The 18,939-nt window shown below is 39.2% G+C and overlaps 2 protein-coding genes across 2 annotated transcripts in view; one reads left to right on the top strand and one right to left on the bottom strand.

Annotated features, from left to right (window-relative positions):
- The window catches only part of si:ch211-197n1.2 (EF-hand calcium-binding domain-containing protein 6), an 85,671-nt gene extending 80,436 nt beyond the window's left edge, over window positions 1-5,235 (top strand). The window contains exons 16-18 of the mRNA XM_036933378.1: window positions 2,956-3,128; window positions 3,370-3,541; window positions 3,911-5,235. Coding sequence (XP_036789273.1) covers window positions 2,956-3,128; window positions 3,370-3,541; window positions 3,911-4,150 — 585 coding nt within the window. The 3' untranslated portion in view covers window positions 4,151-5,235. The remainder of the gene's footprint in view (window positions 1-2,955; window positions 3,129-3,369; window positions 3,542-3,910) is intronic.
- A 10,550-nt stretch (window positions 5,236-15,785) lies between these two features.
- On the bottom strand, window positions 15,786-18,490 carry helt (helt bHLH transcription factor). Its single transcript, XM_021619056.2, has 4 exons — window positions 18,337-18,490; window positions 17,631-17,735; window positions 17,303-17,399; window positions 15,786-17,057 (listed from the first exon to the last, which is right to left on the bottom strand). The coding sequence occupies exons 1-4, from the start codon at window positions 18,361-18,363 to the stop codon at window positions 16,573-16,575; spliced, it is 714 nt and encodes a 237-aa protein (XP_021474731.1). The 5' UTR covers window positions 18,364-18,490; the 3' UTR covers window positions 15,786-16,572.
- Between the last annotated feature and the right edge of the window lie 449 nt (window positions 18,491-18,939).

Below are 18,939 nucleotides of genomic sequence, written 5' to 3'. Positions count from 1 at the left end.
TTCCAACTTTGTGGCAACAGTTTGGGGAAGGCCCTTTCCTGTTTCAGCATGACAATGCCCCTGTGCACAAAGCGAGGTTCAAAAATAAATGGTTTGTCAAGATTGATGTGGAAGAACTTGACTGGCCTGCACAGAGCCCTGACCTCAGCCCCAACATCAGTGCCCGACCTCGCCAATGCACTTGTGGCTGAATGGAAGTAGGCCCCCTCAGCAATGTTCCAACATCTGGTGAAAAGCCTTCCCAGAAGAGTGGAGGCTGTTGTAGCAGTAAAGGGGGGACCAACTCCATATTAATGCCCATGATTTTGGAATGAGATCATTAATGATAAATAAAATAAACAAGTTGAAAAAGATTTCAACAAGTCATTTCAACACCAACTCAAAATATAAAATGTATTTTATATCTTGTCATTCTGATATATTCAAATCATAAAGCCAATATTTTCATTTCACAGGCTAGAGTATACTGTGCACATACAGTTGAAGTCGGAAGTTTACATACACTTAGGTCACAGTCATTAAAACTAGTTTTTTCAACCACTCCACAAATTTCTTGTTAACAAACTATAGTTTTGGCAAGTCGGTTAGGACATCTACTTTGTGCATGACACAAGTAATATTTCTAACAATTGTTTACAGACAGATTATTTTACTTATGATTCACTGTATCACAATTCCAGTGGGTCAAAAGTTTACATACACTAAGTTGACTGTGCCTTTAAACAGCTTGGAAAATTCCAGAAAATTATGTCATGATTTTAGAAGCTTCTGATAGGCTGATTGACATAATTTGAGTCAACTGGAGGTGTACCTGTGCATGTATTTCAAGGCCTCCCTTCAAATTAATGGTAAAATCTAAAGAAATCAGCCAAGACCTCAGGAACATTTTTTTAGACCTCCACAAGTCTGGTTGATCCTTGGGAGCAATTTCCAAACGCCTGAAGGTACCACGTTCATCTGTACAAACAATAGTATGCAAGTATAAACACCATGGGACCACACAGCCGTCATACCACTCAGGAAGGAGACGCGTTCTGTCTCCTAGAGATGAACATACTTTGGTGTGAAAAGTGCAAATCAATCCCAGAACAACAGCAAAGGACCTTGTGAAGATGCTGGAGGAAACAGGTACAAAAGTATCTATATCCACAGTAAAACGAGTCCTATATCGACATAACCTTGAAAGGCCACTCAGCCAGGAAGAAGCCACTGCTCCAAAACCGCAATAAAAAAACAGACTACGGTTTGCAAAAAAACATGGGGACAAATATTGTTCTCTGGTCTGATGAAACAAATATAGAACTGTTTGGCCATAATGACCATCGTTATGTTTGGAGGAAAAAGAGGGAGGCTTGCAAGCCGAAGAACCCATCCCTACTAAAGTAGTGATCCCAACTGACCTAAGACAGGACATTTTTACCAGGATTAAATGTCAGGAATTGGGAAAAACTGAGTTTAAGTGTATTTGGCTAAGGTGTACTGTATGTAAACGTCCGACTTCAACCGTATAATCTTGGCATTTCAAATCAATCAATTACCAGCTTCAATTAAGCCATTTCATACCAGTTTGAATTGCTTGAAGAAAGTGAATGGATTGGTGTAGCTCTTATCAGAGATCAACTACAACGGGGTATGATTTTATTTCAGAAATACAGGTGCAGTGACCCTTCTATGACCTAAACGAGCGCAGTGGGGTCTCATGATGAGCCACCCTCTACTAAAAACCCTCTCGACCAGTGCTGAGGAGACAGGGATTGATAAGACCGTCATTGCCCATGTGTATAGATTTGGGAATCTGTCTTTGAATTTAGCCCAGAAGATAAGTGCAGCATCTGTGTCAATGTCTTGGATGACATCAACGTATTTGCTTATCTGAGTAGAGATGCTTGCATCCCGGGCTGAGTAGCACTGGTTCCTGTGAGTTTGATAACGGGTTAGGAGCCGAGGACATTTGATTGGGGGAGAATCCTTGGATCGATCGGTGCCAGCTACCAAATCCAGTGACGTTTCCCCATCCACCATGGTCTCGGGTTCAGTGATCAAGGTGTCTGGAAAACATAAAGGAACAAAACAAACATAATTGATTAGGCTATCACAGAACTTTCCCTAATCTCACTTCGCTTGTAAGATTTTATGCACATTGATAGCTTGCTAGCAAACATCCTCGCCTATTGATTTATTATAGTAGCAGGCTAACAGGATGCAGCAGCAATCTAAATGATCAGACCCGAAACATGCTGTGAGAAGTGATCGGGTAGATTATGAAGTGAGTGAACTGAGACAGCTTGCGTGAAATATGAAGCGAGTGAACGGTGACAGCTTTGCTTTATCCAATCAGAGCAGCAGGACCCACGTACAGCCCGCTTGGGTACCAACGCCCAGCAGCGCATTTGTCTTGGCCCCTTAAATTAGGGGGGAAAAACAGGAAAAACGGCTCTCAATACTTTACTGTTTGTGATTTTAAAATTCTAATAACTGGGCAATTAGGAAAAGTCAGGGAAGGAGGATGACTTTGATTTGAAAAAAGGCAGATTTATCTTAATTACAAAATCAAACCTCATGGGGCGTTGGCCTATGGCGGTTCTAGTGTAAGGTCCTTTTATGGCCCAGAAAGTGATCGAGTTTATCCAGAACTGTTGTGTTTTCTCTAAGTGGAACACGTCACTTACGCCCAATCTCTAAGCCTTTAGTTCATCCTGAGATGTGTATATTGTGCTTAAGATCCTTTCACAGCAGCTACTAGCCGCTGATAAATGTGGAGATGTAATATTCCTACATCTTTAGCTTTGCTAATGCCTGTGGCATCCCTAAGCGTATATGTGGACTGTGCTAGCCACTGTTCACATCTGCAGTCTGTCCAGGGTTTTTTCAGGTTAATGTACCTAACCCCATCTTTGGCCCAGGTCAACTTTTTCTCATTGTCGCCATTATTTCCCTCCCTCTACACTGGTCTAGGTGGAGCTGTCATTGGATGAGTTGCGGGCGGAGTTCGAGGAGTTGGATCCTTATAGGACGGGGTTTGTGAGCCAGGAGGAGTTCCAGGAAGTGCTGAAAGGTCTGTGTGTGCACCTCGATGACTACGAGTGGGAGATGCTGGCTCGAAAGTTTGACATCAACAGGGATGGAAGGTGGGTGAATTGCCAGAAATGCTGACTAGTTGACATACAGGATGGCCTATCCCTGTTTAAGTTTTTTACACAAACCTAACATTTTTGCACAAACATAAAATTGCTTCTAGAATCAGAGCGTGGATCTGGAACCATCAGACTGATGTTCCATCTGATTGTGCCTCAGCTACGTTCCTCAAGCGGCAATGGCCAATGGTTTTGATCCTTATATCGTGAATGAGCAGCAACACTCCATCCTCAGGGTTTCCTTCGTTGAGTTCCTGAGGCCCTTTGGGAGACGGAAACAGCCGTGGAGGCATGGATCCAACATGGCCGGCATACTGCAGTTCCATAACGAAACAGAGGATCTGTCTGCAGAGAAAGGCTCTTCCTTGTGTGACCAAGTACCACTAAGCTCAAGACTAAGGAAGAAGGTACACTGACTAACGTTTAATCAGTGCGTTCCACCATAGATTTAGGATATTTCAATCCACTTCCATATCCTCATAGACTGCAAGATCTAGTTAAACCCCATTCTGCATGATGAAAACCTTACACTGATTCAATTTCATAATGAGCTTTATCGAATAATTGCTTCTAAAAGAAAATTAGAACACTCCTTTGGAAAAAATTAGTAATGCAAGACTTCTTGAATGAGAACCATATTAGTATTTTCTTTTTTCGAAACAATTGTTTTTATTGAGTCACATAAGCAGAACGATTAATAAGAATTACACTATAGTTTTATTAATGTTGCTTTGAGTTGAAAACCTCCCCATCTCCCCATGACAACCTCCACCCAGCTTCAGCGGCAGGGCAAGATTCTGCGTCGGGCCTTCCACAGGCTGGACAGCTCCGACAGTGGCTACCTCTCCCCAGGCGAGTTCCGAGCGGCTCTGCGGCTGTGTGACGTACCCTTGGACCCGAAGGAGTACTACCATGTCTTGGCCGGGCTGGACCGAGACCTGGCAGGCCGGGTGGCCTATCGCCGGCTGATCCAGGACATATGCAAGAGAAGAACCTCTGGGACTAGAGTAAAGTAAAGAGTCATCATCATCTGTCATAATGACGTCATTTCCGGGTTGAAATAGTTTTTTCTGGTTGATGTGACGTCAGATTATACAACAAATTTAAGACGTATTTTCCTGGTCACTAAAAAGATGTCTAAATAACATCCTTTTACAATCGCCTTACAACCTGACCGTGATGTTACAAAATATGCCAGCTTGTCATTGCAACCAGATTTGCCTGCTGGGCAAATCAGCAGGGGCAATTTGCTTTGCATTAGGTTGTCAAAAGGACATACAAACAACATTTAGACATCAAATCAAATGTATTGGTCACATACACATGTTTAGCAGATGTTATTGCGGGTGTGGTGAAATGCTGTACATGACTGTATTTATTGAAGTGTCACTCCACAATAATACAACCCAGCTATCACATAACGTTTTGAGAAACACGTTTCTTAGAGCTTGGTGAAAGTGTGGTTGTCCTCTGGTTGTTTTGCATTCCCATTCTGGGAATGGTGCAGGATACCCAGCTAGCACATAACATTCTGAGAATTATGTTAGAAATTAAGAAACCATGTTCTTCTGTGAGAATGCCAGTACTTCAGCATAACGTTTTCTATAGGTATCCTCATTGTTCTATTTAAAAATAATATTCTCAGGATGTTCAGAGAACTAAAAAACAACGTTCTTCTGTGGGATTTTCAGTACTTCAGCGTAACATTTTCTGCAAGTTTCTTCATGGTTCTATTTAATGTCATGGTCTCAGAACATTCAGAGAATGTTAAGAAACAATGTAGTTGCTAGGACTTTCTGGCAGTGGTCTGAGTGGAAGGGGAAAACTGAAAACTAGCTGTTATTGACAGAGAGGTTTGGAACTCTCGCTCTTAGTAGTCAATTAACTAATTTACCAATTTTTTCAAACACGTCTCACACTAAAAGGGCATTGTCATAATTTTCATGATTTCCCAATATTATTCCAACGTCATAGTGTGAAAATATATACAGTGCCTTCTGAAAGTATTCACACCCCTTGACTTTTTCCACATTTTGTTGTGTTACAGTCTGAATTACAAATTGATTAAATTGAGATTTCGTTTCACTAGTCTACACACAATACCCCATAATGTCAAAGTGGGATTTTGTTTGTAGATTATTCTTTTTTTTATATAAAACGTTTAAAGCTGAAATGTCATGAGGCAATCAACAAGTATTCAACCCCTTTGTTATGGCAAGCCTAAATAAGTTTAGGAATAAAAATGTGCTTAACAAATCGCAAAATAAGTTGCATGGACTCATTCTGTGTTCCATAATAGTGGTTAACATAATTTTTTTATAACTACCCCATCGTTGTACCCCACACATACAATTATCTGTAAATGTCCCTCAATCGAGTAGTACATTTCAAGCACAGATTCAACCGCAAAGACCAGGGAGATTTTTCAACACCTCGCAAAGGGCACCGATTGGTAGTGTAAAAATAAAAAAGCAGACACTAAATATCACTATGAGCATGGTGAAGTTATGAATTAGGATTTGGATAGTGTATCAACAGGCGTCCTTCCTAACTCAGTTTACAGAGAAGAAGGAAACTGCTCAGGGATTTCACCATGAGGCCAATAGTCACTTTAAAACAGTTACAGAGTTAAAAGGCGAAAATAGGAGAAAATTGAGGATGGATAAACAACATTGTAGTTACTCCAAAATACTAACCTAAATGACAGTGTGAAAAGAAGGAAGCCTGTACAGAAAAAAAAATATTCCAAAACATGCATCCTGTTTGCAATAAGGCACTAAAGTAAAACTGCAAAACTTGGCAAAGAAATACATTTTTCGTCCTGAATAGAAAGCGTTATGTTTGGTGCAAATCCAACACAACACATCACTAAGTACCACTCTTCATATTTTCAAGCATAGTGGTGGCTGCATCATGTTATGGGTATGCTTGTCATCGGTATGCTTGTCATCAAGTAATAGGACTTTTTTTTTTGATACAAATAAATGGAATAAAGCTAAGCACAGGAAAAATCCTAGAGGAAAACCTGGTTCAGTCTGCTTTCCAACAGACACTGGCAGACAAATTAATCTTTCAGCAGGACAATAACCTAAAACACAAGGCCAAATATACATTGGAATTGCTTACCAAGACGACGTTGAATGGTGTGGCCTAGTTACAGTTTTGACTTTCATCGGCTTGAAAATCTATGGCAAGACTTCAAAATGGCTGTCTAGCAATCATCAACAACCAACTTGACAGAGCTTGAAGAATTTTTGTGCAAATGAGCAAATATTGTACAATCCGTGTTTGCAAAGCACTTAGAGACTTACCTAGAAAGACTCACAGCTGTAATCACTGCCAAAGGTGATTCTAACATGTATTGACTTAGGGGTGCGAATAATTATGTAAATTTGATATTTCTGTATTACATTTTCAATACATTTCCAAACATTTCTAAAAACATGTTTTTAGACATGGCAGTTGATCTTTATCAAGGGATGTTATTCAGTTGTTGAAATGCACCTGCAACAAGGATAGCTCAGATGTGCAAGTACCTTTTTACATTTTAAAGATGAATAAAAAATAAAACACCTTGATTAGATAAGTATTCACCCCACTGAGTAAATACATGCTAGAAACACTTTTGGCAGTCATTAGAGGTATGAGTCTTCATGGATAAGTCTCTAACAGCTTTGTACACCTGGATTGTCCATTATTAAAAGAAAAATATTCAAGCTCTGTCAAGGAGTTGGGCATCATGGCTGAACAGCCACTTTAAAGTCTTGCCATATATTTTCAAGCAGATTTAAGTCAAAACTGTAACTTGGCCGCTCAGGAATATTCATTGTCTTCTTGGTAAGCAACTATAGTGTAGGTTTCACCTTGTGTTGTAGGTTATTGTCCTGCTGAAATATGAATTCCTCTCCCAGTGTCTGGTGTAAAGCAGACTGATAAAGGTTTCCTCTAGAATTTTGCCTGAGCTTAGCTCTATCCCATTTATTTTTATCCTGAAAAACTCCCCAGTCATTTCATGATGCAGCCACCACCATGCTTGAAAATAAGGAGGCAGTTCCTCAGTGATGTGTTGTGTTGGATTTTCCCAAACATAAGGCTTTGCATTTAGGCCAAAACATGTATTTTTTGCAGTATTTTGCAGTATTGAACATGCAGGATGCATGTTTTGGAATATTTTTATTCTGTATATTTGTATTATTTTTTTTACTCTGTCTTTAAGGTCATTATTGTGGAGTCACTACAATGTTGTTGATCTGTCCACAGTTTTCTCCCATCACAGTCATTAAACTCTGTAGCTGTTTTAAAATCAACATTGCCCTCATGGTGACATCCCTGAGTTTCCTTCCTGTCCTGCAGCTCAGTTCATAAGGACAAATTAATCTCATGTGTCTGTGTGGTTTAATACATCATCCACAGCATAACTATTATCTTGACCATTCTTAAAGAGATATTCAATGTCTGATTTATTATTTTTACCCATCTACCAATCACTGACCCTCTTTATGAGGCTTTTCCCTGGTCTTTGTAGTTGAAACTGCTTCAAGTTCAATATTTGACTGAGGGACCTTACAGATAGATGTTGTATGTATGGGTGACAGAGGAAGCGGTAGTCCTTAAAAAATAATTTCAACCTCTATTATTTGACAGAGTGTGTAGATCAATGACACAAAAAAAAATCACAATTCGATCTATATGAATCCCACTTTGTAACTCAACAATGTGAAAAAAGACTTACGATACCCATTGTATCTGTTTCACTGTTAAAAAATGAAAAAACAATATCTATCTACTCCCCCCAGTCAGAAATATTTGGACAAATTCATTTGAAGTCTATTAAAGTAGTCAAATGCTTAGTATTTGGTCCCATATTCATAATTTGTTCATGATTATCCATAAGTGTTCAGAAACATCTTCTATTCTTATTTACAATAAAAGTGATGCCAAAATGACACAATACATTATTCACCATTCAGTTCCTATTGGGAAAAACATTATCCAAAACATAATTAAAACAAACTTCAAATGGATCCAACAAGTTTGTAGAGTCAATCGTTTGATGTAGTCATTGCGTGCTAGGAATATGGGACCAAATACTTAACTTTTGACTGCTTTAATACACTATTAGTGAATTTTTCCAAATACAAATAATTCTTCAAATGAGGGCACTAGATACATAGTGTTTTCATTTTCAGCGGATATGTATGAAAATACCCTCATATGAAACATTTGATCTCAAATTCAAAATGCTTGAGGAAAGAGCCAAATGTTAAAAAAAATAATAATAATAATTGCTTCACTGTTCAAATAAATGAGGAGGGGAGTGTATATATTTCAGCCGGATCACCCGTGATACAAGTCAGTATTTGACATCCATCCATGTCTGAGGACAATTGGGAGATGACGTGGAAACCAGCCACAAGGGGCAACAGTGTTATCTTCAAGTAGGTTTCGATTTAGTTATGGCGTTGTATCTGCCTCTGATTCCAAAGGTTGCGAGTTTGAATCCAGTAATAGAAAGTTGTTTTTCATATTTTTTGTTTTAAGACTATCGCAAACCTTAACTCTTACCTTAACCATTCAGAGTTAATGCCTGAACTTAACACTAACCTTAACATTTTAGAGTTAATGCCTTAACTTATTCTTATACACTTTGAAATTTGACGTTTGGAACAACTTTGAAATTTGACGTTTGAGAAACATGAATGAACTTCTAATTCTGATGTGAGACTGTGAGAGCTAGAAGCTACATATATGAGTGAGAAAGTTAGACCAAAAAAATGCCAACCTCCCATGCAAGAATCTGCCTCTGATTCCGAAGGTTGCAAGTTTGAATCCAGCGATAGAAAGTCGTTTTTTATATTTTTGTTTGAAGCCTATCCCAAACCTAAACTCTTACTTGTCTCCCGAGTGGTGCAGCAGTCTAAGGAGCTGTCTCAGTGCTAGAGGCATCACTACAGATCACAACCGGCCATGATCGGGAGTCCCATAGGGCGACGCACAATTGGCCCAGCGCTGTCCGGGTTAGGGGAGGGTTTGGCCGGGGTAGGCCGTCATTGTAAATAAGAATTTGTTCCTAACTGACTTGCCTAGTTAAATAAAGGTTAAATAAAAATCATTTTAACGATTGAGACTGTGAGATCTGGTAGATATACAGTACCAGTCAAAAGTTTGTACACACCTACTCATTCAAGGGGTTTTCTTTATTTGGACTATTTTCTACATTGTGGAATAATAGTGAAGACATCAAAACTTGTTGAGAGAATGCCAAGAGTGTGCAAAGCTGTCATCAAGGCAAAGAGTGGCTACTTTGAAGAATCTAAAATCTAAATTATATATGGATTTGTTTAACATTTTTTTGGTTATTATATAATTCCGTATCTGTTATTTCATAGTTTTGATGTTATTATTTTTATTCTACAATGTAGAAAATAGTAAAAATAAAGAAAGACCCTTGACTGAGTAGGTGTATCCAAACTTTTGACTGGTACTGTACATGTGAGTGAGAAAGATATCAAATATCCCCCCACCCCCCCAACAATGCTAACCTTCCCTGTTATTGTAATGGTGAGAGGTTAGCATGTCTTGGGGGTATGATATTTCTGCATCTGTAGCTTTCTCACTCATCATTATTCACAATTCATTCAGGACTATCCGTAATCATGGTCTAGAAGTGTTTAGAAACATATTCAATTCTTGTTCATGATAAAAGTGACTCCAAAATGACATAATACATTATTTTTACTATTCATTAGTATTCATCTGAAACACAACCAAAAAATACAGCAATTGTTTGTGGTACCAAATATGAAACATTTGACTACTTTAATACACATGGAAATGAATTTGCCCCAATACTTTTGGTCCCCTAAAATGGGGGGACTATGTACATAATGTGCTATAATTTAACCTGATATGGATGAAGAAAATACTCTCAAATTAAAGCTGACTGTCTTTGTATCATTTCAAATCCAAAGTGCTGGAGTACAGAGCCAAAACAACAAACAATATGTCACTGTCCCAATGCTTTTGGTGCTCATATGTAACAAACACTCCATGTGCTTCAGTTTCAATATTCTTGTAAAGAGGGAACTCTGAAAGAGTGGATTGTGAAATTTCAGTGTGTGATATTAATACAAAAGATGAACATTCTCTAACCAGTGAGACATGCAAAGCTCACTCATTGAGAATCAGTTTACATAACAATAAATGTTTTTTGGGGGGATCCTTTGTTTCTGTGTTCAATGTATTGTTATTCATGGTGAGTGCTGTTGCTAAATCTTACTCATCTGGCTGAAAAGGGAGTCTTTTTTTTCTCCACTAAACTCTGTTTTTAGAGCACGGATTTAAACCAATATTGGGGCTGTTGGGACCAAGTATTCTTTCAAAAGCCCTCCTCTTTTATCTTATTATCACTTTTCCATCTGCGTGGGCACTTTGTCTTTCTTCCCCTTTTGGTCAGTAGCTAGCGAGGCGATGAACGTTGTCCATTTATCCATCCTCTAGTCCACACAAGGACACCTGCAGACTCCTCACTCTCTTTACTTTAACTCGCACCCATGGGACACTCTGGCTAATTAGTGTGTGTGTGTGTGTGTGTGTGTGTGTGTGTGTGTGTGTGTGTGTGTGTGTGTGTGTGTGTGTGTGTGTGTGTGTGTGTGTGTGTGTGTGTGAAAGTGTACTTGTTGGTGGAAGCAGGAGAGGAGAATGGTAGCAGGGCTCCCTGACCTGGGCAGAAGAGGGGAGAGGGCCTGGGGGAGAGGGGCCTGGGGTGCCCAGCAAGCAGCTTTAGTCCTTCCCTTCTACAGAGAACACTTTGATTTCATGGGGGTGATTATTTTTCTTCCGAATCACTCAAGGATGAAGCCCAAGGAACCAGAGATTGTCCTCCCATTCAGGCCCACCACAATGGGGCAACCCTAGCAAAAACCACTATGAGTTTCTCACTTTCTTTTTTACCTCTCTTTTCTCACCGCTCTTATGGAAAGCAATGCCATACAACTTACTTAAAGAAAGAGTGAAGGGACAGGGGTTGGGGAGGAGATTAGTTGAGTTATTGAGAGACAAGGGAAGAGCATTTAAGGCACAAGCTGGACAAAATCAGCTCCCTACTGGTCTGAAGACATTTTATTTTCTATGTGAGGGAAAGTCAGAGGCCCTGCCACAATTGAGTTCTCAGAGTCTAGCTAAAAGTTTTTCCAAATTGAAATGGGTCCAAATATTTTTAAAGGAGGGAAAGAAGGCCGAAATGGTCTAAATTTAAATTGAAGGTTCGAAGATTTTTTTTAAAGAATGGCAATAGGGCTGAAAATGTACAAAATGTTCATGGAAGGGTTGAAATATACATATATTTTCATGATGGCATAAGACATGGACCATGGTCGAGGCAAGAGCACTTTTTTAGTTGGCTTGCAAATCCAAGGTTGATTTTATCTCTATGCTGATAAAATGGTTGGGCTAGAGCACTGTCCTCCTCCAATGTTGGATCAACAATGCACACCATGGCTCACTGACAATTGTATGCAAATGAAGGGCAACTTTTAAACCAAGGTGGCCCTCATCTTGTTCTCGGAACTGAAAACCTTAATCCGACCCACAATGATGAATAGTCTACCCTAATTTGCCTAAATAAATGGAAATTATGCAACTTGCCTATGCCGAAAGTGTGTGAGAACTCTCATATTTCATCTGTAATCCTTGAAAATCCCATCATGAAGAATCCCCAAATCATAATCTTAAAAAACATTTGCATTACTGGTGTTGTGGAACATTTTCACTTCATTGTCAGAATACATCAAGAGACCTCTTTATTTCTTACTGGCATGAAGAACTGATCTTTTCCCTACTAACAACATTTCACCCATTATAACCATGAATAACAGCGTTATAACCGTGTAGATACAGACATGGATTGATATTTGTGACAAAAGACTGTTGTTGGTAATTGAAAGCTCATTGATAAACTTTAGCTTGGCTGAGGGAGCGAGGGGTGAATGGGACCTAACATGCAAGCTTGTTTAAGTTAGGGGTTTAAAGCATGGAGTTGCCCCCCTTCCCAGAAACCCCTGTTTCTCATGATGTTAACAGACAGAGATGAACCCTTCCCTAGAAGAATCTCCTCTTTGAGAGAGAATGTCGACAAATCGTGTTTGTCATTTGAATTATATTTAAATATAGCTGGAAGTGCCCCTAGAAACCATTGCTTCTCTCTATGTTGAAACAAGGAGATTAATCCTTTCCTTTAGCCCTCAACCCTCTCTGTGTGTGAGAGAGAGTGTCGCATATTCGTATTTGTTATAAGCAATCTATTTAAATATAGGTGGAGAAAACTAGGGAGAGTGCAACCTTGCATGATGGTAAAGGGCCAAGGGCCTCACCATATCATACAATGCCATGCAAATTGGCCACTTGGTGGAGCTATAACAATTTATTTAAAATGCAAACTTTGAAAGGTCATGCACCTCACCCCATCCGTGTGACATAGTCCTGAAATTTGGTACTCATTTCCCTCTCCTCACAGTCAACAAATGTCACACCCTGACCTTAGTATTCTTTGTTTTCTTTATTATTTTGGTTTGGTCAGGGTGTGACAAGGGTGGTTTGTTTAGTTTTTGTCTTGTCTAGGGGTTTTTGTACATCTATGGGGTTTTGCTTTATCTAGGTAAATGTATGTCTATGGTTGCCTAGATTGGTTCTCAATTAGCGGCAGCTGTTTATCGTTGTCTCTGATTGGGAACCATATTTAGGTAGCCATATTCCTTGGTTTATCTGTGGGTTATTGTCTATGTGTAGTTGCCTGTGTCAGCACTTAGTTTATATAGCGGCACGTTTGATTTGGATAGTTTGTTAAGTGTTCTTCGTTTATTAAAAGGAAGTATGTGTTCTCATCACGCTGCGCCTTGGTCTCCTCTATACGACGACCGTGACACCTCAAGGACCCATAATGTCCACCATGATGGATTTGTAGATTAAACTTTGTCTGTAGCATCTATGGACCAAGCTCTCTCAAGGCAATATTATATAGCACACATGCTAAGGGATATGAGTCTAGATAATTTGTCAATTAAAGTATGGCTCAGTTTGGCCGCATGGTGACATTATTGGACAGGGAAAAACATTCATGCAGATTCATTGGTTTATTGCTGCCATATTGTTTGAGCAAGAGTGTTGTAAAATGTTGTGTTTGAAGATGTACAGTGCCTAGCAGCAGTGCCTTCAGAAAGTATTCACACCCCTAGACTTTTTCCACATTTTGTTGTGTTACAGTCTGACTTTCAAATAGTTTTTTCATGCCACTGATCTACACACAATACCACATATCAAATGGAATTATGTTTTTAGTCAAATTAAAAACTGAAATGTCTTGAGTCAACAATTATTCGATACAAGAGTCCTTCCTAACTCGGAGAGGAAGGAAACCACTCAGGGATTTCACCATGGGGCCAATGGTGATTTTAAACCAGTTACAGAGTTAAATGCCTGTGATAGGAGAAAACTGAGGATGTATAAAGAACATTGTAGTTACTCCACAATACTAACCTAGATTACAGAGCGAAAAGACAAAAGCCTGCACATAATACAAATATTCCAAAACATACACTCTGTTTGCAATAAGTCACTAAATACTGCAAAAAAATGTGGCAAAGTAATTAACTTTTTGTCCTGAACACAAAACATTATGTTTAGGGCAAATCCAACACAACACATCACTGAGTACCACTCTTCATATTTATAAGCATTGTTGACGCTGTGTCATGTTATGGGTATGCTTGTCGTTGGCAAGGACTAAGGATAAAAAGAAAAGGAAAGTCCTAGTGGAAACAGGCAAAGTCCTAGTGGAAAACCTGGTTGAGTCTGCTTTCCAACAGAAACTGGGAGACAAATCCACTTTTCAGCAGTACAATAACCTAAAACACAATCCCAAATACACACTGGAGTTATTTACCAAGACAACGTTGAATGTTCCTGAGTGGCTGAGTTACAGTTTTGAATTGAATTGTCTTGAAAATCTATGGCAATCTATGTAAACAACCAACTTGACAGAGCTTGACGACTTTTTAAAAATAATAATGGGAAAATATTGTACTATCCAGGTTTGCAAAGGTCTTAGAGACTTACCCAGAAAGACTCACAGCTGTAATCACTGCAAAAATGATTCCAACATGCAATGATTTAGGGGGTTGAATACTTATCTAATCAAAATATATTAGTGTTTTATTTTCCATTCATTAAAAAAACATTTTTAATTTTTCTTCCACTTTACGTTACAAAGTATTTTGTGTAGATCATTGACAAAAAATACAATTAAATCCATTTTAATCCCACTTTGTAACGCAACAAATGTGGAAAAAATAAAGGGGTGTGAATACTTTCTGAAGGCACTGTACATACCAAATGTGGTGCTGACTGGTGAGTCAACATCATTAAAAATAGTCCAAAATATGCATGTTGCATGATCTGTTTAATTTGGAGTTTGGATATTTGGCAAGCGTGATAAGGAGCACAGATTTAGCTCATTTTAGGGTGGTGTGTCAAATTTGTCCTGATGGTGGCACATTGGGCCCACAGCTTGAACCCCGGCATTGCTGCTTGCAGCTATATTTTGTTATTTGCATTTTATTTAAATATAGGTGGAGAAAACTAGGGATGGATGGTGCACTGTGAATCTGCACTGTTATTAATGGATCACCCAGGAAAGCAGCTTAATGTCAATCATGGTGTTGGAGTTCAACAGACCATTGCATAAAATGACACTTATACCAATCGCCTATTCTGATGGATAATATGATCAGCTTGTTAATTTGTGTTTAACCAAGAAGAAGTGCACAATAACTTATTGACCCCATCTTAAAAAATGTGTAGCCCAGATCTGGCAGAAGTATATGATGGAGCTTGTGTATGACCTAATATGTTGTCATCAATATGTTCATAATCATATTTCATAATGTACTATTATTTTACTCAATGATTTTAATATATATATATACATATATATCTTATCCCATCACTTAACAAGACAACAATTCTCACTATAGCCATTGGTTGCACTGATGCACTGCCTTTAAATAACTTAGTAAAAGCATTGATAAATATGTAGGATCTTAATTTGAGCCAGTATACTACAGTTGGAAAATAATACTGCAGCAACAGGGAATGTGAATTATTATGTGGATTATAATTAATGGAAATGTTGGTAGGGGTGATAGATTTTTGTAAGGAAAAATCAAGCCTGAAATTTAAAAGTGAAAATTACAAACTCAGCAGTGTTTTTAAATCTCACATACACTACACATTTTTTGTAATCCTGCAACAGGGTGGTCAGTTTTAGGTCTTACATCTGTACTTCACCCAGAAGGGTGCCAAAACATTAGTTCAGCAATGAGTTATAATGAATAATATGTATTTGGGAGTGTGACTTTCTTTCTTTTTTCAACTTTCAATAGCCATTAAAAATCTTAAATTCATAGAAAAGCAACCTCCAGCATGTTTATGCTGGTACATATGCTTTAATAAGTAAGAGGAGTAACTGATGAGGAAGAGGAAAGAAACTGTCTGATGAGGAAGATGAGAGTAGCCTAACTGTTAACCTCAACATATAATTCATGTTTGAGTTAACAAGAGTTCATCCTTCACAGAAGAAGAGAAGTCCCAGTTTAGTGCGTTAGTTCAGTGTTTATTTAATTGTAAGTGTCCTAAGGTCCTATCGATACATGACACCTGCCTATAGAGGTTAAAGATAAGTGGACCACGGTTGCTTGTCAACAAGCATCTTACTGGCAATTAAATAGGCCACAATCCTGTCCACTAACATTGCTATACGCTCCAAAAATGCTAGGATATTCTGGAACTTGCTAAATAACCTGTTAAGGACGTTATATATATTTCTTAATTCCATTATTTTACTTTTAGATTTTTATGTATTGTGGTGAATTATTATATGCTACTGCACTGTTGTAGCTTGTAACACAAGCATTTCGCTACACCCGCAATAAACACCTTCTAAATGTGTGCATGTGACCAATAAAATGTGATTTAATTTGATTAAAAACGGGTTGAATAAAAGCACCACACCCTTGGTTAGTTGAAAATAAACTGTGAAAAAAAGTTAACTAGCCTATCCCTTTAAGAAATAAAAATATATATTTGTGTAGAAATGGGCAGAGCTCTTCTGTAATAAATGATTTAGAAGAATGAACAATTGGGCCTATTCATAATCAATAGACCAACGCTATTATACCATCAGGTTTTTAGGGAGGTTTTCACCAATTGATGAACAATGTACGTTATAACACCACAAGAAAACAACAAACTGTGGGAAATAAACATTTACTTTTCTTAAAAAAAAAAAGATGTATTGTACAGTATACAATATCCACAATCTTTAAGTATTTATTATGAACACATATATAAATAAAGACAACACAAAATGCTAACCGGATTCTATTTACAACGCATGTTGCGTACTGTGCAAACTGAACGCATTCGCGTGCGGGTGGCCGTTGAAAAAGTTGAAGTAGTGATGGTCAAGTCCTTGCACTGGTGACAGGTAGCCACCATGGTGCTGTTGCGTCGGTGCGGAAAGCGGCACCGTTGGGAACGAGATGGTCGGGCTGCGCGCCGTGCTGTGCCAAGAGAAGTGTCCGGGTGGGCTCTGCTGAAACACGGAGTCGTTGGGGCTGTGACTCTGGAGTGACTCCGGGGAGGAGTGCAACTGGCACAGATAATCTGCCTGGTCTGGAAACGCGCCCAGGGAGCCGAACACCGGCTCGGTGGCGACCCGGGACTTGGACTGAAGAAAGGCCAGGATCCTTGCGTACTTGATGTCTTTGGTCTCAACCCTCTCCTCCGTGGTCAGGTAGTGCACCAGGTTCTTCATGCACTCGTGGTAGCCGTAGTGGAAGTAGTTGGCGAACTCCCCCAGTAGCTCACCTAAAAGGAATGGGAAGAAGGTGACGATTAGAAAACACACAAAAACTCAAATTTTCTTTAAGCTATTACATTCAAATGTGAGCATATATTTACGATATAGACTACAGTGATGATGATTGATGTTACGACGATAAATATGTCAACGAGACAGCCGGAATGGAGTCAAGGAAGGTGGAACAGGATACGGATGCGCTCTGGGTGAGAGCCCCGGGTCTGTGCGCTTTGGAGCGGACAGGAAAACGCACCCTTTTCTCTGCCTCGGGGGAAGTCTGCAGAGTGGAGCGCTCGTAGATACTGAACTGTCATCTCCAGAATCTCGGCCTTCTCCAGCTTTCCAGAGTTCTATCATCAGAAAAAAAAGATATTAGAAAAATAATATTACGTCGTTTAAATACACAAAATCAAACAGATGGCAGACATTATGCAGGCTACGCTATTTGTCACGCATAGCAAGGATTTAATAATGCAATAATAAGACATATATTTAACCAATATAAAACGTTGAATAAGATAATTTAGGCGATTGTTTATGAATTGGGAATAAGATTATTTAATTGTACAACTGCATGCTACCTGTTTCGCGCGCGCCATTGGCACGGTTTTCCCCAGTTCGTTTAGGCAGCGGTTGATGCGATCTCGTCTTCTTTTTTCTATTACTTTATGGGAGATGGGAGTTCTCTGTTGAAAAATAACAACGCAAATGATTAGACAAACAAACATAATCAACAGTAGGCCATGTCTAAAGTGTATAGCTCTAGAAACCTAGAACAAAAAGCTGATTGATACTAGAATGAAGACGAAACTACTTGGAAACCAAACGGCAAAGAGACGTTGCCTTGCCTTGCCTAGCCACCTTGGTGCGCTTTGGTGCACTAGAGCGCAACAGCGCTACTGAGCATCACATGGGCCAAGGCAGGTGCCAAAGCTCAAACACAACCATGGAGTATGGCACTAATGTGCTTCGAACCGTCAATTATACTATTGCAGTGACAACTTCAGCCACTTTTCTTCTTTAAAATAATTATTTACATTTTTTGTCGTTTTTGCTAACTCAAATGTGTACTGTATTGGTTACGTTTTCGCTAAAGTGCGCAAAAGCATAGTAGGCTATCAGATCAATTTCCATGGAACCAAATTTCGCCTTTGACTACACATATACATAATGATGGTACATTATGAGTACCAAAGTAAAATATTGTAATAAATATTAAAATAACGACTAGAAAAGGCCACGGTTTCCGAGTAGGTTTCCATCCCAGAGCGCAGAAGGGGAGCCTACCTTGCGATCCTTCATCTTGGATGCCATCCTTTAGCAAAGTGCCGATAAAGTTCTAATTCAAAATAGTAATGCCGTGAGGCAGTTTGGATGTGTTCCTTAGCTTGTAGACTAGGTAGACTGAGAGGTGAGCTGAGAAGCTTCCCCTTATAAAGCGATCATCCGAGGGACTCCAGCATTCATGGTCTAAATTATTCCGTAGGATTAAAGAGCAAGCTTCTAGTAAATGTGTGCATTTAGGATCAGTTAAAGAACAAGTAAAAAGTCTGAAGCCATCGGCTAGCAGGGGGGCAGACTTGCTTTGTTCATCCACGTGGCTGTTCAAAAGACATGCACGTGATTGCTTTTAGAATATTATTTGCATAGTAACAACCCAGGCGGGAAATGTGAATTGAGCGTTGGGTTCGCCTGATCGGACCAGGCGCAATGCGCGCACTGAAAACAAAGCCGCCGAAAAAAGACCCCTCTTTTTTCCAACTCGCGTTTCTCACACGATCGCCTGTTTACAAATCCCAGCAAGCGAACTTAACTTCCACCCAAGCCCTGTCTGAGTTTTAAGGCCTGTCCAGTGCCATTAGAGTAATTAAGTAAGCCTTTAATAGGCTG

The sequence above is a fragment of the Oncorhynchus mykiss genome, chromosome 10 (genome assembly GCF_013265735.2).
Source record: "Oncorhynchus mykiss isolate Arlee chromosome 10, USDA_OmykA_1.1, whole genome shotgun sequence".
NCBI classification, from domain to species: domain Eukaryota; kingdom Metazoa; phylum Chordata; class Actinopteri; order Salmoniformes; family Salmonidae; genus Oncorhynchus; species Oncorhynchus mykiss.
The sequence above is the reverse complement of the archived record's forward strand: the minus strand, read 5'-3'. Positions and strand labels throughout refer to the sequence as shown.

Coding starts and splice junctions, on each gene's coding strand:
- helt (XM_021619056.2), bottom strand. CDS start 18,363: ATGGCATCCAAGATGAAGGATCGCAAG. Junction 17,736..18,336: donor CCAAGATGAAGGATCGCAAG/GTAGGCTCCCCT, acceptor ATTTTTCAACAG/AGAACTCCCATCTCCCATAA. Junction 17,058..17,302: donor CCCCCGAGGCAGAGAAAAGG/GTGCGTTTTCCT, acceptor CATTCCTTTTAG/GTGAGCTACTGGGGGAGTTC.